Source organism: Necator americanus, chromosome IV (genome assembly GCF_031761385.1).
Source record: "Necator americanus strain Aroian chromosome IV, whole genome shotgun sequence".
NCBI lineage: Eukaryota > Metazoa > Nematoda > Chromadorea > Rhabditida > Ancylostomatidae > Necator > Necator americanus.
The window spans coordinates 16,128,060-16,153,547 of NC_087374.1; the positions used below are offsets into that span (position 1 = coordinate 16,128,060).

Genomic DNA, 25,488 nt, shown 5'->3' on the forward strand with positions numbered 1-25,488 from the left:
CTGTCGTTTTCAAATTCAAGTGGTTCTTTACAAAGTTATCCAAATTAGAGAATTGAAAAAAATCTCTCAAATCCCCCCGCTCCAGACAATTTCGCGAAAATCCTGCCAATTTATCAATGCTTCAGCACCAGAGATAGTACCTAATTTTAGAATTTCCAAAAACGAAATTAAGTGATTAAAATGCATATATCACTGGTCTAGTTACTAGAGTGTAATTTTTAATCATAGCAGCAGCCCACGAAAAAAAAAATTAGAAGAGTGAAATGGATGTCATGCGGCTAGGTGTCTGCGAAAGCCAGCCCTTTTCCAGGCGGGATTGGTGGGCATATACAATCGTTGGAACTGCAAAATATTTCTCAGACCAAGACCATAAAACATGTTCAAATGAAAGGAAAAAACAACTGCGATACCGCATAAGTGTAATAAGTAGCCCTGCGGCTGTTTGCCGCCTGAAAAGTGGGATCCTCCGCCGCTGCAGACAAAGATCACAGTAACGTCTATTTCCCATGGGATTCCATAGCTTAATGGATGAACGTTGCCTTCTTTTTCAATAAATTCTTGAATGAGAAGGCTTTCACATCAACATTATATCTGATATTTATTAATGCACAGAAGGCGATGTTACAATCGTTGATTGCAAGGCTATCATCACAATAATATGTATATATATAAATATAGGCGAGACAAAAACTATAGCAGATAGAACGGGGAGAATAGGGCGTGGCTTTTTGCCGAAACAATACAAACAACATAGGTGGTAGTAATTTACATGTTGATGCTAGACACGCTTTTTGCGACTCAAAACACCGCGCGCCAAATCAAATTTCTATCCTTATTTATTTGTGGATTTTTTCTCACCAAACATAGGGGACCGTTACCCTGCTTCCAAAGAAATTATTTTACAAGACCACTTTACAAAATATAGAAACAAACGGAAACACATTAATCATGAACGATATGCCAGAATGCGTGTGGCAGCATGCTCTTTTTGCTGCGTGTGTAGATATAGAAGCAAGCAAGAAAACAGCAAGCAGTAAACAACCTAACCTATATACCTTGCTACAGTTCGATCAAAAAAATCCACAAATGGCCAGCATATAAAGCACGAGCAACTAAGAAGAGGAAATATGTGCAAAAAATGATTGAGAAATCAGCAAATAACATATATAACATATATTACAGCATCAAGTAATGGCTCCATCTAATAATAAACAAGTGATTTGATAGGGAAAAACATAAAAAGCTGGGATTTGAACTTTTGCGTAGATTGGATGGAATCACAAGATAAAGGATAAAATAGACAGACAGATAGATGAATAGAACTCTTTTAGCTTAATCTGCTGCGGCGAATTAAAGACGCGTAAGGACCCGAGACTACCGTAATTTGACCACATATAGGACGGTGTATGCCAGCGTATATATTAGATACAACAGCTAGAAAACAACACACACTCACAAACAAGAATCACAAATGAACCACACGTACTCAGAAGCTAATGTAGCTGGAACACATAATTTTTGAGAGGGTGTGGGCGGGAGTGGAAAAGGAAGGGATAAGAGGGAACAGTGACACAGGGAGAAGAGGGAAAGCTGAGCTTAGAGTATAATTGGCGAAAGCGCGAAGAAGACGAAATCGAATGGGACATGACATCGAAGTTTGAAGAAAATGCATACCCGTCAGGTGAACGAACACATCCTATTGGCACCGGGTGTGTATGTGCTGTTGGGTGCGGTAGTAAAACTTTTCGGCTCATTGGGAAACCTAACAACAACCAAACAGCAACTCTTCAACTTTGTGGTGGTGGCGCTGAGTAGTTATCCCGAAGACGGTTTGGATGAGAACAGTTATCTAACGGGACCAAATTAGCCTGAGATGATCCAGCGCCTGTTGTCGTTGACGAGCCAGATGCTCCTGTTGACGATGTGGAAGATCCATGCATGGCTAGCAACTGTGCGGCAAGCGTCGAGCAGTCAGTTCGTCTCGGTGATGGCCTCTGAAAGTAATGTAGTAGTTCTATTATTACATGCTTGTTAGAGAGCTATTTGTGTACGCAAAGTCCTTGTAGAGAATTTCCAGCTAAACAAGTACGTTAGATGTCGTTAAAAATGGATCAGACGCTTCCTACGCCGCAGCTGAGAAAATTTGGTAAGGAGTATGTATGACCGAACAGTAGAAAGTGCTGATTATGAGAAAGGATCTTCCTTAACGTTGTGCTTACATGAAGAAAAATGAAAAACCTCTATACGTCTGACCTAGACAGTTGTCTTTCAAAGTCCAAGTCAACAAACAAAAACCATACGAATCAAAAATGCATTTGAAACGCAGGAAAATGCAACAACATTAAAATCAGCGTGACACGAAACTGGTGACGTTTGGGATCTTTGTTGGTGAATAAAGAATTCGGTGTGTGGATTACGAGTATAGACACTCTGATCAATCACCATCATCTAATCGTCCTGAAAATCGATGTGGGGAATGTTTTTTCCTACAAGAACGAACTAGAACGCCCCACCCTTGTACATTTCCCGCAACAGTCTTTTTACTGAAGGGTAATGCGTTTCCACATACATCGTACGAACACACGCCGCTTCCCACGCCATTTTTCAGGACAATTAGGCGAAACTGACATAGCTCATACCTGTACTTAAGACCCCGAGTTTTATTTGTCTTCAGAAACACCAACATTGTCAGTTACGTGATATGCTGACTTTAAGTAAATGTCGAGAGGCGAGAATAAAATTGAAGTCATGAAAGGAGTTCAAAAATAAAAACAACCTCGTTATTATTCGCATTCGTTGGAGGTGGACTAGGTGGTAATGAAAACGCCGACGCTTGATGTCGATGATAGTGAGTGCCTTGATGGCTGGTTGAAGTGTGGTCACCACTTGGTTCTGGTGCAGCTGTTGAGGCTCGAATCATACGTAGCTGACGCTGTCGTGCGCGTAGCTCTTCAAGCTCAAGTCTTTGTTGTTCACGAAGTTGAAGCTGCTGCATTCGGTGTCTGAACGAAAAAAGAAAATCTTCACAACCAAAACCAAAAAAAAAAAGTAGAGAAAAGTGGATACCTTCGGATCAACGCTAAGATCTCTGGGTCATCGTCGTCATCGTCATCTGCCTAGAATAATTTTATTCAATTTCATACTAGTATACCTTTTCACCGTAACAAAAAAAGAAATGACCTTTCTGATATGAGGGCCCTATCGGACAAGCAGTGTATTCAAAGCCCAGCTCATCACTAGTGGTTTGGCACGAATTTTTCTTCTTACAAACTATAGTATTTCAATGAAATCTATCAAGGAATTGCACAAGAGAAAAAAACAGCTATGATCATTCTGTGAAGAATATAGCGCAATTGTCATGTGAACTGGCGATGGAGGGAAAAATTAATCGACTAGGAATTTTTGGGAAAGCTGAGCCTATTTAACGCTGAGATGAATCCAACGTCAAAAACTTCCTTGAATGATTTTCCGTTTTAAGTTTGTGAGTTCACCAGAGAACACCACAATCATCAAACTTTCAATCTCTTTCTCCTTCATTACCAAAATCTAGACACAATCTATTCATGAGCTGAATATCCATCACGGTTTTTCTTACACTTATCCAAACTAGCACCATAACGAACGCGAATCACCTACAAACTTCGAGTACAGCATATATGTGGACAGTTTAACGAAAGCTCTTTGTAGAGAAGATATTAAAAGCTTTTTATTACTGCTTAAAGTTATGAATTTCGTCGTTAAAACGCAGGGTTGGAAAGAATTTCAATGTTAGATTCCCCTCAGAACTAAATAGGGTTCGCTTCTTCGACATATAGTTTGCAAGTATTAAAGCAAAATGTGTAACAATCTCATTCATCTAGAAAGCAGGTGAGTGAGGATCATTCAGAACGATCGGTATTGATGCTTTCAATCCACTTGATTTCTAGAATAGCAAATTGGTGTTTCGGAGTCCCGCTGTGATACTACCAAGTTACGCCGAAACACCTGTATTTAACGCTGAGATGAATCCAACGTCAAAAACTTCCTTGAATGATTTTCCGTTCTTAATTAATGAAGGTTAAGCCTATTTTAGATGCTCATATGAAGGTCACCTCATGGTCTCGACTACGTTGCTACCATTCTATTTTTCTAAGTAGTTTCACAATTTAGTGCACAGCGCAGTTTTAACTTACTAAGACTACTTCCATGGTGTCACGATCACTAATAAAACATAACATCAGTGGAGATCGACCACAAAGAAACGAAGAAGGAATGTTTTCTAAAGCAAAACAAAAACGGACAAGAAAACAAAAAAACATACTACGGTAAATGCAGTAGCACGTATGCCACTTTTTCTAAAAAGCGAAGTTCCAAATTTTTTTAAAAGTTCCCAATCAGCCATTTAAATATCTGCCAAAAGTAGTTTTGCAAATTTGCTGCGACATCAGCGCTTCTAAATAAGCCACAACCATGACTCTTGGCTTGAATTAACTGATCAACGAAAATTAATGTTAGTAGTTCGAATGTTCTTTTGTCTTGAAACCTCGGCATATTCCGTCTCTGTTTTGTTATAGTGTACCTGCGAGGTTTTTTAGATGGAACCTTTATTTGCCAGACGTTTCGGCTTTTTCGCTGTCTTCAGAGGCCTAAATAGAGGATGACTAGAGCAATACTGCCATGGTTGTTGTCAGTGACAAGTGCGTGCAACCAGCCGCGCCACATCCGGTGGAGCAAAACGTAAGACCATTTTCAATGTAGATAGGTTTCTGTTTTCACTACCCTGAACGATTATCGAAACACTGACCCAGGGTAGTGTGGCACTTGACGGGATAAACGTAGCATTGCTGCAGTCATCCTCTATTTAGGCCTCTGAAGACGGCGAAGAAGCCGAATCGTCAGGGGAATGAAAGGTTCCTTCTAAAAACCTCGCTGGCACACTATAACAAAACAGAGACAAGTGTGCCGAGGTTACAAGACAAAAGAACATTCGAACTACTAACATTAATTTTCGTTGATCAGTTAAGGCGAGCCAAGCAAACACCACGGAAAATCTGAAGTCCGGCTTTAGCCGGACGCTCAGACTGAGGTGCGACGTGTCCACCAACGTCGGACTGGTGCGCCGGCGCCAGATAGCTACAATAATATGCGCAGACGCCAGATAACTACAATATGAGGTGCGACAGGTCCACCGGAGCCAGATACCTATGGAAGGGGTGCGACGAGTCCACCGGCATCGGATTGGTGCGCTGGCGCCAGATACCTATAGAAGGGGTTGCGACGGATCCACCGACATCGGGGTGGCGCGCCAGCGCCAGATAGCTACAATATGGGGTGCGACGGGTTCACCGGCGTCCCTAGAGAAGGAAGGGGTTGCGACGGGTCCACCGTCGGCGAGTTGGTGCGCCGGCCCCAGATAGCTACAATATGGGGTGCGACAGGTCCACCGGCGCCAGATACCTATGTAAGCGGGTGCGACGGGTCCACCAGCATCAGATTGGGGCGCCGGCGCCAGATAGCTACAATATGGGGTGCGACGGCTCCACCGGCGTCGAATTGGTGCGCTGGCGCCAGAAACCTATAGAAGGGGTTGCGACGGATCCTCCGGCGTTGGGGTGGCGCGCCGGCGCCAGATACCTATGAAAAGGGGTGCGACGGGTCCACCGGCATCGGATTGCTGCGCCGACGCCAGATAGCTACAATATGGGCTGCGACGGGTCCACCGGCGTCGAGTTGGCGCCGGCGCCAGATACCTAGAGAAGGGGGTGCGATGGGTCTACCGACGGAAATATGAATGCTAACTGCTGCTCATATAGTAGCCAACTCTTAACATGATCTGATGTGGAACGCTATCTTTATCAGTACGATGATGTCATTCACTTCATTTTATGTGAAACATCATTCTGTGATAAGTGTTGGGGGAAACCAGATTGAAACGTATACTTTGAATAATCATTCCAGGCCGTATCTGTATTACATTGGTATCGAAGGAGTGCTTAAATGTGAAGTTTGAATGTTCTCCAAATGTAGTAGAACTGACACGTTTACAAAGAAAACTATGAAATCTTCAACCTAAATTTCCTTTAAGAAAAAGAAGAAAACGTTGTTAGAAAAACACAATTCTAATTTCACAGAAAATGTCACTATTATTAATTTACTTTCATTAATCAGTGATCGCGAACAGAGCGAACGCCACAGAAAGTCTGAAGTCCGGCTTTCGACGGACGCTCACACTGGTAAGTAAATAAATAAAGTGCCGAAGAAAAACTAGGGACAGAATGGAGCCAGTTCTCTCTGAACAACATAATTAGCAGTTTTGGAAATGCAAATTTTTTTCAGATGTCTTTTCTGCTTCATAGTCTTCTGAGTCTACAACATGTACAGAGAACTACTGAGCTTACCAACTGAGTACGTGCCTCCTACATGCTAATTTCATGCGAAAATCTGGGAAAACTTCTAACAGATTGCGAAGAGGAAGAAAGAAGCACTTATTAGATGTGATAGTGGGCAAAAAAAGCATGTATTTCTAGTCTATATTTTCTTCAATCTTCCCTATCGTTAATGCTGAATACGGTAGCTGCGTGAGAACTTCAAAGTTAGTAAATAATAAGAAATATCACAAATAAAAAATGTGTCGTAATTTGAACCTGGCAATCGAACTCCGAATCAGATGTTGGCACTGGACTGAACAGCGGTGGGGTACCGACGTGAAACAGTGCGCTGCTCCCGCACACACTTGACAGATCATCGCGTTGCGTCGATGCGTCATCGCGTACGACACTTGGTCGCATACTCGATGTGCCAAGAGTACACGACAAGGCGCTCTCCAGATTTTCAAACGTTGCCAGACTGTCTATACCACGAAGGCGTTGTGACAAGTCTGGGACTGTATGTGAAGGCAACATTTGGGCGGTAGTTAAACTGATCGGATCCAAGGCAGCAGTACCAGCGACAATTGAGGCAAGCCCTGTCGCAGTCCTTTCTGGCGACGACAACTCATCATCCGACGTAGCGGCCACAGAAGGTAGTAGAGAAGACGTGGTGGGCAGCTGAGAGAACAAAGACACTAATCTAGCTACCCGAAGCAAACTGTACAAGACCAGACATTGGCAGAATTTGAGTTAAACGCATCTCAATTAGCATATCTCTTCTATCTACACTAGTTTTACTTACGTTTTACACTTTACTTCTTCTATCATAAAATACGCAATCATGATCGCGAACATCAAATACATTAAAAAGGCGACACAATACTGCCATCAAACAGTGGCCTTCTGGCGAGGCTACGATTAATGTAAATGTTAGGTTCAACTCCAACTCTGACAATGTCCAAGTCAGCAGATTAATATAAGCAAACAAATCACATAGAAACTGAAAGTGAAGGTGAAATGGAAGCTGTTAGCACTGAACTATGCCGTTGACAAATGAGTTAGTGCAAAAGTTAGACTAGAATGTACAGTGTTAATGCCTCCGGAAGCGTGTAAAACTTCGAAAACTTACATGATAAAGTTCCTGGCTGGAGCTTGCAAAATGATGAGGTGAAGCACGACCGTGCATCTCACCGCCAGATAAGGGAGTTGGTTCCCTTTGTTCAGGATTGATCACCTGTCAAAGAGAAGCTTCATAAACTTCTGCCAACGTCTTGGGAGCTGCACACTTTTTAACCATTTTTGACACCAAAACAATCCAAAGAAAATACCTTCTGAAGTGCTTGTGCAAGGCCGTTAAGCGTATCGACATGAATATCATCCGTCCCGCTAGCTGTCGTTTGATTTGACAGGTATTCTTCATCCTCCTGGATAGAAAATGTCGAATGCAGTTTAGCATCAAAGTTCTTCCATTTTCGAGAAGAAAAAAAGCGTTCCTAATTTGATAACTTTCGAAAAGAGGCTTCACAAAAGCAGATTTAGTTTTCATTTAAGAACACCATCCAGACCATCTCATGGTGTACAAATGTGAAGATTTTATAAGAAAAAAAGAAGCGGAAAACTTTTTCTAATTGAAGAGCAGTAGGGAACTCCAAAACAAGAATTGCTTAACAAAAAGAAGCCTAATGATTAAATCCGATTTCTTACACCAGGCAGAACTGAACGCAAATCTACTATCCTATAAAGTGTGCGTATTTCGCTACTCACGAACGGATTAAATTTTATTCTAATTTATCTATTTTTCTAGTCAACAAAAGGTGACTTGTTTGTATTTCTCATCAAAGTGGATTTTAAACAACCATCACATCGACACAGTTTCAGAGTGCAAAGAAGACATCTTTTACTTGAGTTTAGAACAAGAACATTAAATTAAAAATGATTGAAATATGATAAGGGAACCACAAATACTGAAGCAAATAAAAATAAGCGAAATGAAAAAGACGTCGACCAGATCAACGAAATAACGAACCTTCGACGGCAGCGGTTGTGAAGACATTGGAGCAACGGGCTGCTGAGGCTGCTGAGACAGTTGCTGCTGCTCTCGCTGTTGTTGGATTTGGCTGAGAACTGCTAGTTTTTCGCTTAGCCCTTGAATTGCTTATGCATAGCACAGTTACGCATCTCTCAAAAATAAAACTACTCACCTGCGAGGTTAGTAACCACTTCTCCTGTATGGGCTGGAGTGTGTGGAAGGCTCGCAGTTGGGTGATGGGCAACATGTGCGTTATGAACCTGCAAACGCAACATCATTCGAACAAGCAGCCGTAGGCACAGGAAATGAATAACGGAGAACACTGCACTGCTGGCGAAGACAACGTCATAACTTCGATCAAGATCTTTTGTGCTAGATGAAGTGGAAATCAGAGTTTTCAGAAAGGGACTTCTACGATAGCAGTTTGAAAATTTCCACAATATATTCTGCACTAAAAAAAACCCTATGAGAGATAAACCACAATGGAGCACTGCTTGATCATTTGGCAATCTTTAAACTTCTACAACATAAAATAGTGAAACTGAGAAGATATCAGCACAGTTATCATTGATTCACATCTCACACCACCTAAAACCACAGAACAAAAGAGAACATTAATGAAGCCCAAAAAAAGCGGCAATTCTTTGCATGAACATGTGCTTTACAGCTACCACTGCTCGACTGGATGTTAATTTGTTTTTTTTTTTTTACATAATAGTGCGGATCTGTTCACCATCACGAAAGTGACGATGTTTGGGTCCCTCCGGACAAATGTAAAATTCGGGGGGAGATATTATGAGTACCAGATTGGTCCCGCTCAATTCCCTTCAATGGTCCTGAAAAACGGTGTGAAAACCGCAATAGTTCCTACAAGGTAAAATAGAACGCGCCACCCTTGCACACCTTCCGGTTCCTTAGCAGCGCATTCATTGGTTTTGCTTCAACAGTCTGTCGAAGAAAGCTCACTGACTTTTGACAGCTCACTTGTGGATGTAGCGCGGGCACAATGTTGGTGCGTTTTCAAATACCTCGCAGAAACAAATACCGTTTTCCAAGACGATTACGGGGAACATAGCAGGGTCACGCACATACTCATAGTCTAGGCCCTCGACTCTATATTTCTTACGGAGACCTCACACATTGTCAGTTCCATCCTATGCAAGCTTTATAAGGTAGAGACGCACTTATGCAGCTAAATCAGACGCGGTGGTTTCGAAAAAAAGAAACAGGGATTGTCCATAATTGAACCAAAGTAAATAACCTGAGCACCAGTGTGCAGCGTCCCAACAGCTGACTGTGACATTGCTTCTGGGATTGGTCCGTGAAGTGATGAGCACGCAGCGGAGACGGTTGACACTCCACTAACCTAGAATTAAGACGATTTGATCGCATACTTATTTACACTAACACTGTACGAATAAATTCTGTACTTTTCTTAGCTCGGAATCCAACTTTTGTAGAGCAGAGAGGTCGAGGTGTGAGGGCGTAACTGAAGGCTGATGTGTCAGAACTGCTGCTGTTTCGCTTGCGATAAAAGCTAATGTTGTTGCTGGCGCGAGAGACGCAGAAGCTGCTTCGGAAGTCGCTTGTATCGACGTTGCAGACGAAGCTACTGGAGCAGTTGGAATTGAAATCGTGGCAGGGGATATCATTGGCATCGACATCTGGAAATGCAGACATAAACTTGATCACGTTACTATGTTACTTGAGCAAGATCCTAAACTTGTTCTCTTCTTTTTAAAAGGAAGGAAAAATGAGGTGTTGATCGAAGAAATATTACTGATGAAGTATTCGAAGAATTATTAGAGCCCGCTCCAATGATAGACTGAGGAAATGGAAAAGGAAATGAAACCCAAAAAAGCTTTATTCAAGCCGTCTTTTCACTTCGAGTCTGCATACCCGCCAACACCAAGAAAATTACGGAAAAATTGTTATTACAATGCGTAAGCTACTACTCGGCACAAAAGGAAGTACAGAACGCAAACAGCGTACACTACATTGTCTACATTGTGTTGAGTAACCCTTCATGCAATGCTAAGCACATGACATCTTTCATGATCATCACTAGCGAAATCACCCCTATTTAAATTCAAGAACGTACTGTCATTGAAGCCGCAACGTTGGCGGTGTTTGGTGGTTGTACCGCCAGAGGAGTCGAAGCGGAGCCCATACTCGAGATGCTACCTTCTGTGTGAGTGGAAGTGGACGAAGAGAAACCTGATTCCGCAGATGGGGTTGGTGCCAACGTAGCTTGGATAGGGACATTTTGCACCTGAACCTCCATTTCAATTATGTTACAAAAACAAGTCCTAAAACGTAAAATAAATACCTTGAACCTACTCCCTGTACTAGCGTTACTCGTGACAGAAGATGTGTTAGAGTGAGCGGTGGTACTTGGCGACGATCCAGCGGATACGGCTGCCGGCGCTGGTGGGCTCAATTGTTGAGTTTGGGTTTCAGCGTGGGGAAGTGTGCTCGTCTCAACTGAGGGCAACGGTGCAACCGGTGTGGGCGCAATAGATGTGACTGCTGAAGGCGTAACCTGAAAGGAAATTTAAAAAGACAAATCTGTCACCAAAATGAAGTAGGTAGAAACCAACCTGAAATCGCGAAGGTTTTTTAGCTGTAGTAGCAGCGGCAACGGAAACAGTACTTGGTGTAGTAATAGTGCTCATAACATGAACTGATGACGACTGGGGCACATTAGCTTGTGATACAGGTGTGACTGTTGAGGTCGAACTGTCCCCGTCAACACTTCGACTCATTGTTGCAACCGTCTGCAGTGATGGCTAAAAACAAGTAGGTAACTTTGTAGAAAAAAATAACAGTTTACACATTCCAACAGGTGATGAAGTAACAACGTCAAGAAAATGAACCTGATGCACATTCACAACGGATGACGTGTTTAAAGGCATCACCCCACGAATCTGAGGTGGTGCAGATTTCAGGTGGAGTATTCGTATACGGGATGGGAGACTACGGAGAGAGGGGTGATTCCGTCCATTTCTTCATAATTGCCGAAAAAAACGGTCCAGAAGATGCGGCGCCGCACAAGGCTGGCGCGCTCCAGTCGAACTCCCTGTAGAAAATAGTGCGCCAAAACGCCTGAGGCCGTATCTTCCGGGCCGTTTTTTACGGCAATTAGGAAGAAATGGACGGAATCACCCCCCCCCCCCCCCCTCTCCGTAGTCTCCCTTCCCGTATGCGAATACTCCACCTGAAATCTGCACCACCTCAGATTCGTGGGGTGATGCCTTTAAAATAAAACAATCGTACTTGATGGGAGGCGAAAATTGTTCAAAGTCCCACAGCACCTTCTGATCATTCCTTGCAAGTGGCGGTGATGCAGCCATACACGCTTCGTTTGCACCACTCGGGATCGGCACTTGAACAGTCTGCAGTGGAGTTGCCGTACTTTGCTGGGATACTGATGCAATCTTAGCAGTTGCTTGAGAAGTCGATGCTGCCTGGGCCGTATTCGGCGCTGGCGATACGGCAGCCTCAATTCGTACGATGAGAAACAAAACTGCTGGCTTGAAACCCGTAGTTCTTACTCTAGCGGTAGGAGGGCCAGAGGATAAGTTACTCGTTGTTGTTGTTGTTTGTGTTTCCACTACAGTAGTGAGTTTTGTCCCTACAACGCGACTCACGCCTTTGTTAACAAGCTGAAATCGAAAGTATTCGGTATTTGTAGGCATAATTTTACTCGAGGTCTTGAATAAAGAATGCAAACCTCAATTATTTGTTCTAACTGATCTTCAACAATCGATACATGGTGTGGGGCAAGACAGTTCTCTGCTAGCTAAAAAAAAGCAAATAATCCCAAATGTCAGCTATTTATGTAATATTGATAAAGACGTACGAGTTTTTCAGCAATAACTGAGGGCTTGTCTGAATCCGGTGCGAATTGGAAAGTCACAGTTTTATGGGCAGTGTCGAGTTTACAGGAAACCAGCTAAAACATAAAACCCTTATTGTTCGAAATATACAGCTAAACCAGTCGCAACGTACCGGCTGATCCTTGGAATCATCAACTTTCAGCACCTCCAACGCTATCTTTCTTTTAGCCTTCTTCTTCTCCTCATGTGCAGCAACAGTTTGCCCATCAGGTACATCATCAGAGACCGGCTGTAAACATAAGGATTCAAATGTAACGGGAAAAAGCCAAGGAATGTCTTAAACGCACCACTGGGGTTGCGGCGTTCTGTATAACTCTATCAGCTGCTACAGTTGATGTTGTAGCTGTAACTGACTGCATAGTAGAAGATATAGTTTGCGCGCATGTTGCTAATGGAGGTGAAACAGCTGGTGGCTGTGAGCTTGTGACATGCGCCGCTTCAGCAGCGGCTGCCACTGCAGCTTCCTTCTGTAGGATATAAGATAGAGATAAGAAGAGTTGAAACGTAGAATATAATGCCGACCTGTTCAGCTTCCAAACGCGCATTCTCCTTCCCCTTTGCCCGAGCCTTCATCTCTTCCTTGATCGCCTGTTCTTCTCGCTGCCTTTCTTCTTCTTCACGTTGCCTTTTTAGCTCAGCTATCCTAAACTCGCGATCTCTCTTGAAGCTTTCCACCTAGAAAAGAACACTATAATATACATCTAAAAAGCGAAGAAAAAGCTGCTAACGAATATGACCAAAAATCTTCCAACCTTATCCTTGATCAACTTTGTGATCATCTTCGTGTCCTCATCGGGGATATGTTGTTGTTCAATCATCTGCTGTACAACCTGAAACTTGAACTTGTGAAACCGCAAACTGAGAGATATATCAAATAACATTTGATAGGATGAGATCACGATATTATTCACCTCTTCAGCTGTATCGTTCTCAATGTCGAAAGCAAACTGAAGACCCTCATTCTCTTTGAATCGATATTGCTTCCTCTTCTTCTCGTCATAGACCCTCAACTGCATCTGGATCTAAAATTTATGCACGTTTAGCCACGCAGGTGACAGTTAGCATAAACTCGACATGTGATAACACGATGCTCGATGTACGGGCACTAAATACCTCCACATTCAACTCGGCAAGATCTAGGTCACGATTTTTGATTTCTACCCTTATACCAATCAACTCCTCTGGAGTAAAGAAATCGTCAGCAAGTAACTGCTTCACAGTGCTTCGTTCTTCGCGGCGGACCCTACAAAACAAGAAAATTCGTTGAGACCTATTTTACGAGAACAGAGACAAACTAGCCTGATGCATCGGTCAATGATCTCACGAATTTCTGGATATTGCTGAGGAATTCTGTTGAAGCACTCCGGCTTCACACCCTAAACCACAGAAATACTGTGCTAAAATTTGAAATTCCACCATTAATAGAACGAACTCACCGTAGTGACTTTGCGGTAAATCTGTGCAGGAAACTGACACTCCGTATATGGATATTCACCGGTGACCATTTCAAGGAGGCACATTCCAAAAGCGTATACATCAACCGACTCGTCATACATCTCCTCATACATTTCAGGCGCCATAAACTCCGGTGTTCCTGCAATAAAATGATACAACACTTTTCTACAGATAACAAGGAAACCGAGTGACGTGTATGAGACATCTATTAAGCTTCAAGCATATGGAGAGCCCTCATACGTCATTTAACACAAGCTTACCATCAATAAGTGGTACGAACCATCAACGTTTCCGTACAACAGTCTATGTACTCCTACATAAATGATTAATCCCATTAATTAGTTGCATCATCAGATGACAAGGTTACTACGCCCGCACCTTATCAATTGCCAGTAATTCCCCTATCGCAAGCAGGTCTACGTTAAGTGTTAAGGTTACGAAAGCTGTCCCTGGACTCAAACGTAATTCCTCCAGTCCCTCCATCGAGATGGAGATCGTACCAAACGCACGTGAGCGTTCTTCTCACGAGTGGCAGTGGCACCCACCACCGTGTCGCACACGTGATCACTACTACGCTGCATATGATTGCTCGGGCGAGGTTTATCGCCTTCGCATACACAAACCGAAAAATCGAAGATGTCCACATGAAAACCTGTCATCATATTTCCACGATGACATAGCGTGTTGTGCAAGGTACGCACTTCCTTTAAACAAATAGTAAAACACGGAACTACACAAGAGCGAGCGATGCCAGAAAATTTTATATTATCCAATAAACGTAGCAAGAATGCCGTAAACGCCAAGTGTCAAATGCCAAAAAGGGTCACTATATCATACGCTCCGAAAGCGAATGCAAACAATTTCAACAAGGAGTGAAGAAAAAAAAACTAGTAATTAAACCCTTCAACTTGATAAATATTTCCGCCGGAATATTTCCGAAAGAGTTCGGAAACATCGAACAAACACTGAAATCGATTTAAAAAGTGCTAATGATAAGAAAATCAAGTCCTACCATAACCATTTAAGATTTTTCGTTTTGCATCATTCTTCCATAAAGCAAAAATGCTACTTCACAATTCTTCCTAGCAACTCCGGAACGTTATTTGTGCAAAAAAAAAAAAAAAAAAAAACTAGAGGTTTGGTTCATCAACATCTCATATCAACCCTATAGGGTCATTCTACCTTGGCAAAGACTACACTAAAGAAAAAACATAGTTGCCATAACAACCAAGATTCACGAGGCGGACTGAAACATGATAATGGAATGCACTACTAGCATAGTTTTTGACGTCGAAAGAAGACGAATAAACAAAACACACTCAAAATCCCTCATTCCACTAGTAAGAAGATATAGCACAGGATTGTCACGAAAACACCAACACGATTTCTAACAACTAGACAAGCACACGCGTGGTTTTTGATCTTCAACATAACGAACCGCACTGACAGTCAGCTGCTTCTCATATGAGCACTTAGCGTCTACGTCGTTCCAAGTTCACTGCAGTTGCCACGTGCAGAAAAAAAAGGAAACACAAAGAACACGTAATTTTTCATCTTAGAATAAACGAGAATTTCCTTTTTTATTTTTAAAGATCAAAGTAATGGTTACTGCAAAACGCTTCAATGGAATTAAGCTTAACTTTTATCTACAAAAGTCATCACTGTGGACTAAAACAACGTAATTCATTGTGCAGAACCCACCAATAACGCTCTTCGCATATGACTTGTTCTTCAGAGTAGCTAATCCGAGATCACCGATTTTTACACTGCCCGTCGTCCCCGTGATGAATATATTGTCACACTTCAAATCACGATGAATTACCGGTGGATTTCTAGAGTGCAAAAACGAAAGACCCTTTAGAATCTGTCGACACCACGACTTCAAAACCTGAAATTTCGTTCATATATCTTAGAAACAATTTTGGAATTAATGAAACATATGAATATGAAAGCAAACAATACCTTGATATTTATTCGCTTGAACCGTTTTAAATACATTTTAAGAGTACCCGATGTCATTAATTCCGTAACTAACACGATATACCTAGAACAAAGTAGAAACAATTTTGGAATTAATGAAATTGATGAATTAATGAATGAGACTCCTTGAACAAAAAACACGATCAATCATCTTGCAGTGGAAGAAATACCCACTTTCTTTTCCCCGATGGATCAGTCCTTTCCCAGTAGTCGTAAAATCTCACAATATTTGGATGCTGTAGATCCTTCAGCATCTCTGCTTCCTCCCGAAATCTTTGCCTTTCCACCTAGATTCTTTTGTCGATAGTGATCTCACTTGAAACTGCAAACTGCACTCACCCTGTTCAGCTTGCTTTCTTGCAATTCACACCAAGCAACCGCTACACCAGTCTCAGTATCAAGTCCACGATATACTGTTTTGAACGATCCACGACCAAGCTCTTCATCAAATTTCAGAAAACGGCCGTCTGAGAAGAAAATATTCAATTAGCTAAATTCATAGACATACCACAGAGAGGAGCTCACTTGGACTTTTATCTATGGGCTTTTCTTGAGCGTCAAAATCGTCGTCGACTTCGAGTTGCTCTTTTGCACGCACTTCTTCATCTCTTCTCTCTTTCTCCCTCTCATCCGTAGCTGCCGTTTCAACTGGTGATTTCACTTCAGGGGCCAACTGTTCGCTGACCGCAGCCGCAACTATCCCTGCAGTAGGCGACGCAATCGCCTTTGCCGCATTCCTGCAACCAAGCCTCATCGAATTATGGACATGCCCCATAAAAGGTAAATGGGAAAGTTTGAAGAGTGCAAAAAAATGTTCGATGTTGGGATGTTTATATGCATTTTAAAGAAACACCGTATAACATTAACTGCACTCATCAACACTGAATAAATAAAACGGCGGAAAAAGCCGAAAGGAACCTCATTAAATGACTGCGCCAGAGTTCCTTGCATTGAAGGTTAAAACTTTATGGCTTCACTTTTTTTTTAACAAAGTGTTCAATTCAGAAGATCGGCGACGGCAGAAATCAGAAGTCCAAAGCATAACAATGCGTTGTTGTCAAATATCGCTTTTCATACTGCATAGAAACGAATTTGAAGGATGGAAAAAGATATAATTATGACATAGAGATTATTAAGGTGAACTTGAACAGTCCAAAAAAACACAACTACATTTTGCATAAAACTGATGTCATTTAGGAAAGCAATAAGCTCAAAAACAAAAGCAACAGCTGAAATCTAATATTAGCTGAATCGGAACGCATTAATAATAAACAAACATGCGAGTTTTTATGAGAAAAGGTCATTACCTTCATGAAACTCAGAAAAAAAAATCCAAGGCCATAATTTAATGGAAGGCCTAATTGCGGCTGTATGGCACTTGGTGTGAACACTTTTAACAAAATGATCTTGCGTATTCTTAGGTCGGACCTCATAGGAGTTCCTCCCCGTCGTTTTCGAATCTCCCAGCTTTGAAACATGATCTTACCTGAATCGGAACGCATTTTTACGGCTCAACCTTCGCAATGCACGTTTTCCTCTGCGAAAGATCCTGTTGTAGAGCTCCGAGAGCAACATTCCGCTAGTATATAACGAACAAACTAGATTACTAGCCGTTTGAAGTTTGAAAAGACGTCAAATAAGACGTCAACGTAGATCAGTTAACAATAGAAACACCAAGTCTGTCCGTGGTAGGAACAGGCTTAGGTAATGGTATGCGATGCGTCGTATCAGGCATTTTTCCCGTGGCGTGCAGTATTTTGTTGAACCCGTGCGAATGAATAATAGATAGACTGTCGAGGCGAAAGTTTACCCGTGCCGAGGACCGCGGAAACCGGGTCCGTACAGCAACAAGGTAAACAGGACTGCAAGATTGTACTTTTATTGCTGAGTTTCATACAATGAAGAAAAAGGGACTAATCAAGCTTTGCTGCGCACATCAGTTTTTAGGAATGTCGAATTTGGTAAAATTCCTGTGTCAAAGTTAGTTTCATACATTGTAACTGTAAGTTGATTCCTCTTAAAGGGAGCATCATATCAGCAAATTGACGCAGTTAGGAAACTTGATGGAAAACATGAGTTTGTTGAGTAGACTACGAATATGAGCATGACCTTGCTCAATTTCCACTAATCATAATTAAAAACGGCGTGGGAAACGGCGCTCGTTTCTACGAGGTAAAAAAAAAAACTCTTGCACATGTTGCTAAGAAAAAATCTTACATACTGATTGAAATACAAATTCAAACCTGGAAGTCCAAATTCAAATAATTCTTTAAAATAGAATTTTTCCTGCATTACCTAGTTCACTTGTGAAGTTAACATTAAGAAGATTCATGAACCTCCATCGAAACAAACAACCAACCCTAAACCTTATAAAAGTTACTTTGTTGTAATGAATACTAAACAAGAAATGCATATCACGTCACTTGCTACAGCACGTGTTCTTCATGCTACCGGCGAAAACTGAGGTAGGAAATAAGCCGCATTAACTCAATGCGGAATGCGTAACATGTATGCATGTCAACCCGCCTTCTGTGGTGAAACAAACTCTCTTAAATATATTGCTACGTAAGATATTTCTTGGTGTTTCGGAGGAGAGACGAGAAAATAAGCAACATGTGTTTAGAAAAATAGAACGTAAATGATAAAAGCAAAAAGAGAGAAGTTGTAGATCTAAAATTTCTAGGCGAAACTGATTAAAAATTTCTAAGTGAGAAAAGTTTGACCCACCTCGTACGATCAAATATACTCGTCTGCGCAGTGACTGGCACAAGTGCGTTGTTTGGACCAGCAACAAGCGCTCCAGTAGCATTAGCCGGAGTGCTAGTCGCTGTGCCATCTTGAATTTGCTGTTGTTGTTGATGTTGCTGTTCACGATGACGAGCACGAATCCATGGCTGGAAATCAAATGAGACATACACTCTTGTAACAAACAAACAGTAACTATGTAACAAACAAGAGTAAACAAAACTACAAGGAAAGCTTGGAAAACGCGCAGTACTACGGTGACGCAGGAAGTACAGAAGTAATGTGCTGCATAGCCAATAGAACAGAAGCAATTAAAAAGTCAGTTTCAAAATTAAAAAGCTCGTCAGCTCATAGGCAATTGAAACGAAGACATATTTCTTACATTGCTCGGATTTAAACAAATTTCCTACGAAGTGAAAAAATACAAAACTTCGAAATAATGCCATCACCTTAAGAAAACTGTTTTTGCAGAAAAAGTGAACAAAACCTCTTAATTGCAATATTGAACCAACCAAATCGAAAAATAAAAAGAAGAGGGGAATTGAAACTTAAAACAGAAAGTATGAACTTACCCGATTTGTCGCATTGGCGTTGTATGGGCGGCTGAGGCGCCAGTCGCGCTGCACGGCCTCAAGCCGAGATCGCTCTTCACCGGATAGCCAGTTCGTGCCGATTCTGAACAACAATATTAGAGTGCTTAAGAGTTAGCACCTTGCGCAGATTGCGATGTTTTTGAACCTGCATGCAACTGCTTGCTCCTAAGCGGAGAGGAAAAGGATTTACTGGTAAGCAGAAAAATTCCAAGTCATCTTCAGGAAGGTAATGTGAAAAGTTCACGTGTCCAGCTTTACAAAGGAAAAAAGTATAGCTCTAAGGTAGCGCTAGTGCTAACAACTTGGAACTCCTACCTTATTCATACACAATAAATCCGTACCCTATATTCTCACGCAGACCACTGATACTGTTGCATATTAATTCTAAGTCTCGCCTTTACCTCACTTGCACATTTGCTCTAAAATGATAAAGGCTGATGAAATAGATTAACATTAATGGGATCACACATAATGCTTCAGACATTTCAGCAACAGTCTAGACATCTTAGCAATCTAAGATTCAAAGATGTCTTAAAGGAATGATAATACCACATCCGCTTGTTCAAGACTCCACATCAAAGTTCTGAATAAGAATGTGGCGAATACAAACTAGATATTGGGAAATTGGATGATGAAATGCGAAAGACGGAGTTCAAAGTCCTTTCTTGTACGTTTGGAGGCAGGTGGAAATTAAAGTCTATACCTAAGCATAGAAATGATGTATTCTTTCAGCATTCAAATCCTCCATCAGAATATCTGATATGTGATTGATGATGCTGCCAATGAAGTCATATGGCAGTATCCAATATTGGAACAAACAGAACAGGTACACTTGACAGAGCTTGGAACCTTGGCGTCACGTGCCGAAAGTGGCGACGCGTGATCAGCAGCAACACTAAAATAAAGCCAACCATGTGACAGTCTAACACATACATAGACGACGCGATAAGCTTTGAAGGACAAAGCTCGCCGCGGGCGACTGCCAACCTGTTCTGGACATGAACGCTTTCACGTTGAGTTTAATCCGATCAGTTTGAAGAGTAGGAAGGAAGAAAAGTCAGTTCAAAGAAGGTTTCAAACTACGAACACCGACAAAAATCATACATACGAATCTGCTAGGGTTACAAAGTCACTGATGTAATTTTAACACGCCGCGCAATATAGTACTCAGTAAAACAAAGAATGTCCTACTTGCCGTCAGCCAATAACAAGATCGCACTTTGAAACGAAAACCATGCATGGGAAAAAAAGGAGTGGGACGACATGAATCTCAAATAAAGAGTTCAAAGTTAAACAGAGTTAATTCTTAATTGGACTGTGATAAAAGAAAAAACGACAACTGAAGTATCAATGAAAGAGAGAATACTTATGAAATACAGTGAATTTCTTTACTAGGAAAACATCCTCATCTCAAATGCATTTAAATCATGACTTAGGAAGACAGAATGCAGAAAAGGTACTAGATGCTAAGGAGAAAGAATGTCTGGTTTCTGTCATTCAAGCAGCTCCCACATAAGAGATGAGCCAATAAATAAACAAAAAGTACAGTTCATTAATTATTTTGCCTTGTGATCGAAATAAGATGTGCGCCACTCCCAATAAGCAAAGATCGCGGTAGAAAGAAGGAGAAACACCGACAGACCGGTTATTGGGAGTAAACCGATCTTACATATTGTTTATTAAACTGAAATACCAAATAGGACTTAGTCAAATCTCCACTACTAACGAACCAAACACAATCACAATTCAAGCAGTGAACGAAGCTGGCGACTGCAGCCCGACACATATCAAACCAGCACGCGAACACGCTCGATAAATCGTTCCGATAACGCCAAAATAAAGGAGGTCGAAAGCCACTGTTAATGTACTTTAAAGCGGAGAACATCTGCGATATGACTGCCTACAAACTTCCCCGAAATATTATTAGATGGAAGAAGATCGAGGACTCCCAGAGAGCTGGAGCTTAGTTTGAAACCCTAGAGTTAGAGCAACGACTAGGAAAAGGAAGTAACCATTGCATGAACAGTTGCATGAACAGAATGAGTTGGACACCTTACTGAACAACTCTTCAGAAGACGCAGTCTTTTAAAGAGTGGTTCAGTGAACTGAAGCTCAATCGAAAGAACTAAAGATCGAAACTCGTTAATATCGACGCGAGAAAATGTGGGCGCATCGAGTAGAAGAACAGACATACAGAAAAATAATCTCTGAGAACCATTACCCACCGTTGCCTGAATCCGATGGGCATAATCGTGTAGTAATAACAAAACTGGAGTGTCGTAGCCAGATTACAATGAAAGGATTACGAATAGTAGCAGAAAACTACACCGGACAATACATTACCTTCCATTATTTCAGTAAGAATAATAGATGTGTAGAAGGTTGAGTCGTAGAGTTGCTGAGATCGCTTCCGTTAGTTGGCTTCAAACACGAAGTTTGAGGTGTCCCTTACTTCTAGACGACGACAGCGAAGAGGTAGAAATATATGTTCGTTAAGAGTAGCGAATAGCGAGAAGTGAGTGTCCCTAACGGTACCGTGTTTGACTTCATCCGCTCAATTCGCAATTCAAATCGGGTATTATGGTCGAATAAGCATAGGCACGCGATATCGAACATTGCTCGCACCAAAATACCCATTCAATGAAGATCGCTCGTGTTATTGCCACAAAACAGCAAGCGACATTTCGTCGCCAAACGACTAGTGCAGACCTGCTACTTCTGATGGAATGCGGAGGAAAATGTATGCCTCACGGAAGCCCTATTTGATCAGTGTGGATTATGTCAATTCCAGGCTAGATATGTGTAATAGAAAAATGTGTGGGAGGCCAACGGCGATTAATTCCACTGCGCACCTTTTTGAATTTTCGCAGTAGATGCAATCGCGTACCCAAGTGTGGAGCAATGTTCAAGTCACCATCTTCCATTATACTTCTGGACATAGAATCCCTCAAGTTTAAATGGCCTTCCAAAGTTTCGAAGCCACGAATCATCCAAATGTAGAGTGAAAGCAGTAGACTAGAACTAGAAGTATGGTAAAGCACCAAACCATTCAACAAACTCAGATTCCACAATGAATGCTGATAGAAGTATACGTCTTCCCGAAAAAAAGACCTGTTACAAATAGTAATTTTGAACTGTATTCTAACAGCCACTACTGAAAGTACGTGAATACCAGTTCTCCAATGACGTATTTTGCTAGGAGAATCGCAAATCCTCAGAAACAACATGTGTGTGAAATTTCCATATTTGTTCAGCTAAACTTTCAATGAAATTGATCAGCAGTTTCATAGAAATGCAGAAAAATCTGTCTGATAACTTCTTAATGAAAAGGAAAATGTGAAATAGTAAATGACATAGGAATATCTAGTGTATGGTGTCTCGTCAATCTGAAGAAAGTTTGCCTGATAAAATGAAGCAATTCTAATTTTAAGTAAGTGAGAATCTCTTTGCCCTGATAAAACCAGAGCAAAAACAACGAACAAAATCTAAAGGCATTAGCTTGAATTCATGGAAAATGAATTACTACACAAAATGTAGTGAATTTGGAATGCTTTAAAAACTATCGGAAGACTGGTGATATTGCAGTGTTACTGAGGAACTGAGAGGGCCCAATTTAAGAATTATAAATATAAATAAATAAATAAGTATAAGATAAGGACACCTTGTAACAGCAAAGAAAAAACTGCTTGAAAAAAGAACCTGCAAAGCGGATATCTATTGCGAAATGAGAGGAAAGCAAAATGAGGTCCTTGAACGTTTCAACGCTCGGAGGCCCATTCGTGGGCAAGTTGAAAAAAAGTTGGAATACGAAACTGGTGGTAAAGCCGCTGCACAAACATTGAATAGAGTTGGACGTAAAATGCAATACATTCGTTTGAAAATATCTTTCAACAATTATATACCATTCTGCCTTCGGACTTACAAGTATGTGACAGGAGGTGCATTTGAGTTATCATTTATCGAGCAGATTCAGTGATGTCCCAAAAACGGGTTAGAGATAATGTAACCAAAAACATCTGAAGATTGCTGGGATGGTTACGATGTGGAGAAAGATCAGAACAAGCGGTAATTCACAGTAACCATCATTTGGAGTAAGCTTGCAAATTAAATGTTTCCATCTCACTACTGAGAATCCAAAACGTCTCACTGACCGCCGTTCAGAGATTTGGAGCTGGTACGATGCACCGGATTCAAAAATTGATTATTCCTAGAACCATAGGTGCGATAGGGAGAAGCCGGACCCTCCTCAGGTGAAGGGGGTTTAGCCCATGGGGTCCAGCTCAAGTGAAGGGGGTCCTTTCGCCAACCGTTCAAAAGTGAAGGAGGTCCCTTCCCCAACCGCTCAAAAGTGAAGGGGTTCAGAGCCCCGGCTCCGACTATCGCATCTTTGCCTGGAACGGAAATGAAAATAGGAATATTATCAAGAAAATGAGTCATGCAGCAATATACGAGCGCGTACGAGCTATGTCCTTAGACTCAGTAAATACTTGTACCTGTTAATTGCGGCGGCTTTATTATGATTAGAAGAAGAGTACGAATGCACAGCAGATCTATTCCAATGTTAGGAGAGAAGAGTAAGAGCTTTGGGATAACTGTCAGTATATTTACTAGCAGAATCAGTAGCTTTTGAATCGATGAAGGCGAATTATAGCATTCTAGGGTTCTTAAGAGAAGAATGAAGATGATCTGACTCACTTCAGGGAGACCAGACAAGTCACAACCTCTAATCAAATCGCTATTAATCTGAAACGCCAGGAAGTTCTAAGTAGAACAAATACTAATAAGAAGAAAGAGAAACCACACAGAAATTCCCATTGAATAACTCCGATCGCCATTTGAAATTCTAATTGAAATATTCTAAACCTCAAACAGGCGAACAGAAAAGCGCAGCGATATCGTCATTCCTACAAAGTCTGGATTAGGTTCAATTTAGACCAAACGTCGAATTCTGAATTGAGATCGCAGTAACCCCAATAATAGGTAGATAAAACAAAACAGAAGATCGGCTCAGACTTCCAAGAGCTTGAATTCGACAGATATTCTGAACTCTGTAGAAAGAAAACGAAGTAAACATCAAAGGAGAGACTTCCTCTAGAATCTTCGGATTCTTGTTCAAAAGGTATTTTGAATACACAGCCACTACCATTCGCTTAATGTTGGAAAGAGCATAGCTCTCAGCATTACACCCCATTTATTCACTAAGTCTCCTCAAGCTCCTGACGATGGCCACTACAAGTATATCACGTTAGGAAAAAAACTTCTGTGTGTCAGTTGTTTATAGAACAAGAGAAAACTACAAAGAATATAGAGTTTATTTAAAGTTAGACCAAGCAGCGTTTAAATCCAACATAATTAATACATATTTAAATAAATACCAATGTCAATAATGGTAAGGAAAATCACTGTAAACTCCTTCGTATGTGATCCTGTTTATATCTAAGTAATTGAATATCATTGCTACGATTCCAATCTCCAGCTAGAGGTGCAATTGAGAAAAAAAAGTGGTGGAAATTTACAAGAAAACCAAATAATTGCGAACTCACCCAGAAACTGGTTCAACTGCAGGATGTAACTCATCGACCTTCTTCATGGCACGCCTTCGACCATCGGCTCGTCGTGGTTTCTCCGGTGGAGGTGGAGGTGGCGGCGCTGGTGGTATTTTACTACTCTGGACGACTTCAGGCATACTGACAGTGATGCTAGTGATGAGGCTGCTTCTTGCAACGGAGAAGAGAACGAGGAAACTGCTACAGTGTCGGCGTCAAAGCGTTTGGCACGATAGGAGAGCTATCATGCCGCGAGGAGCCTGCAGTCACACATTCACCAAATGGGATGTCAAGGACGATGGAGAACGAGGACAGGAACCAAGAAAACTCAGCACAAAGTCGGCCGAACTGAGCTCACGAAGAGATGAGGATGAGTGGGAACGGTTGATTTGCTTGCAGTGCGCAACACCTATCACCGTATCACAGTTCTCCAATCACAGACAAGAGTAGACAGAGAAGTCGGGGAATAGCCCGGATTCGACGTCAGCAACCGGGGAGGAAAGCCCCGTCGAGGAGAGAATGTAAGTTGGTCGTAAGATAGCAGTTGACTGGGCGCCAGCCCGTGCTCTGCGTCTCTGCGGCGGAAGGTGCTTCGCACCCTACGCCCCCGCCGCACTCTCCTCGCCCAGCTCTCGCCTTCGTCAGTGTCTGCGCTCTCGCTGGCTAGATCAATGCGGGCGTTTTTTAATCGTAGCCCCACATTTCCATGATTGGCCACGTCCAGCTGGGCTTACCACAGACTCCCGCGTCCAGGAACGGCCGGACAACATCGACATTGGGACTATCGACCGATGGTGTGTTTCAGTGCTCCTCTCCTTAGATTCGTTTCCGCAATCGCATTACATTGTTCCCCGGATGCACTGTCGAAATCGCAGGCAGCGTCCCCACTGAGAT

At 41.8% G+C, this 25,488-nt stretch overlaps 3 protein-coding genes across 5 annotated transcripts; 1 reads left to right on the plus strand and 2 right to left on the minus strand.

Moving 5' to 3' along the window:
- Window positions 1–521: 521 nt before the first annotated feature.
- RB195_001477 (uncharacterized protein) lies at window positions 522–752 on the minus strand (the record flags this gene model as incomplete). The annotated part of the gene is made up of 1 exon (XM_064198266.1): window positions 522–752. One exon carries the CDS (start codon window positions 750–752, stop codon window positions 522–524), a length of 231 nt encoding a protein of 76 aa, XP_064054147.1.
- A 1,035-nt stretch (window positions 753–1,787) lies between these two features.
- RB195_001478 (uncharacterized protein) lies at window positions 1,788–24,734 on the minus strand (the record flags this gene model as incomplete). Its single annotated transcript, XM_064198267.1, has 33 exons — window positions 1,788–1,994; window positions 2,777–3,002; window positions 3,067–3,116; window positions 6,624–7,025; window positions 7,477–7,581; window positions 7,676–7,771; window positions 8,374–8,492; window positions 8,549–8,636; window positions 9,638–9,742; window positions 9,807–10,040; window positions 10,478–10,648; window positions 10,706–10,918; window positions 10,977–11,165; window positions 11,691–11,876; window positions 11,931–12,041; window positions 12,110–12,178; window positions 12,239–12,331; window positions 12,388–12,504; window positions 12,563–12,742; window positions 12,798–12,950; window positions 13,028–13,105; window positions 13,187–13,297; window positions 13,389–13,518; window positions 13,575–13,651; window positions 13,712–13,869; window positions 15,432–15,618; window positions 15,693–15,774; window positions 15,885–15,997; window positions 16,050–16,177; window positions 16,236–16,447; window positions 18,438–18,604; window positions 19,028–19,130; window positions 24,592–24,734. 33 exons carry the CDS (start codon window positions 24,732–24,734, stop codon window positions 1,788–1,790), a joined length of 4,803 nt encoding a protein of 1,600 aa, XP_064054148.1.
- Window positions 24,637–25,044, plus strand: RB195_001479 (uncharacterized protein; the record flags this gene model as incomplete). 3 transcript variants are annotated; one of them, XM_064198269.1, is made up of 1 exon in its annotated part: window positions 24,637–25,044. In XM_064198269.1, one exon carries the CDS (start codon window positions 24,637–24,639, stop codon window positions 25,042–25,044), a length of 408 nt encoding a protein of 135 aa, XP_064054149.1. The 3 variants fall into 3 exon arrangements, with proteins under 3 accessions (XP_064054149.1, XP_064054150.1, XP_064054151.1); XM_064198270.1 differs by having other exon boundaries at window positions 24,754–25,044; XM_064198268.1 differs by having other exon boundaries at window positions 24,841–25,044.
- Window positions 25,045–25,488: the final 444 nt, after the last annotated feature.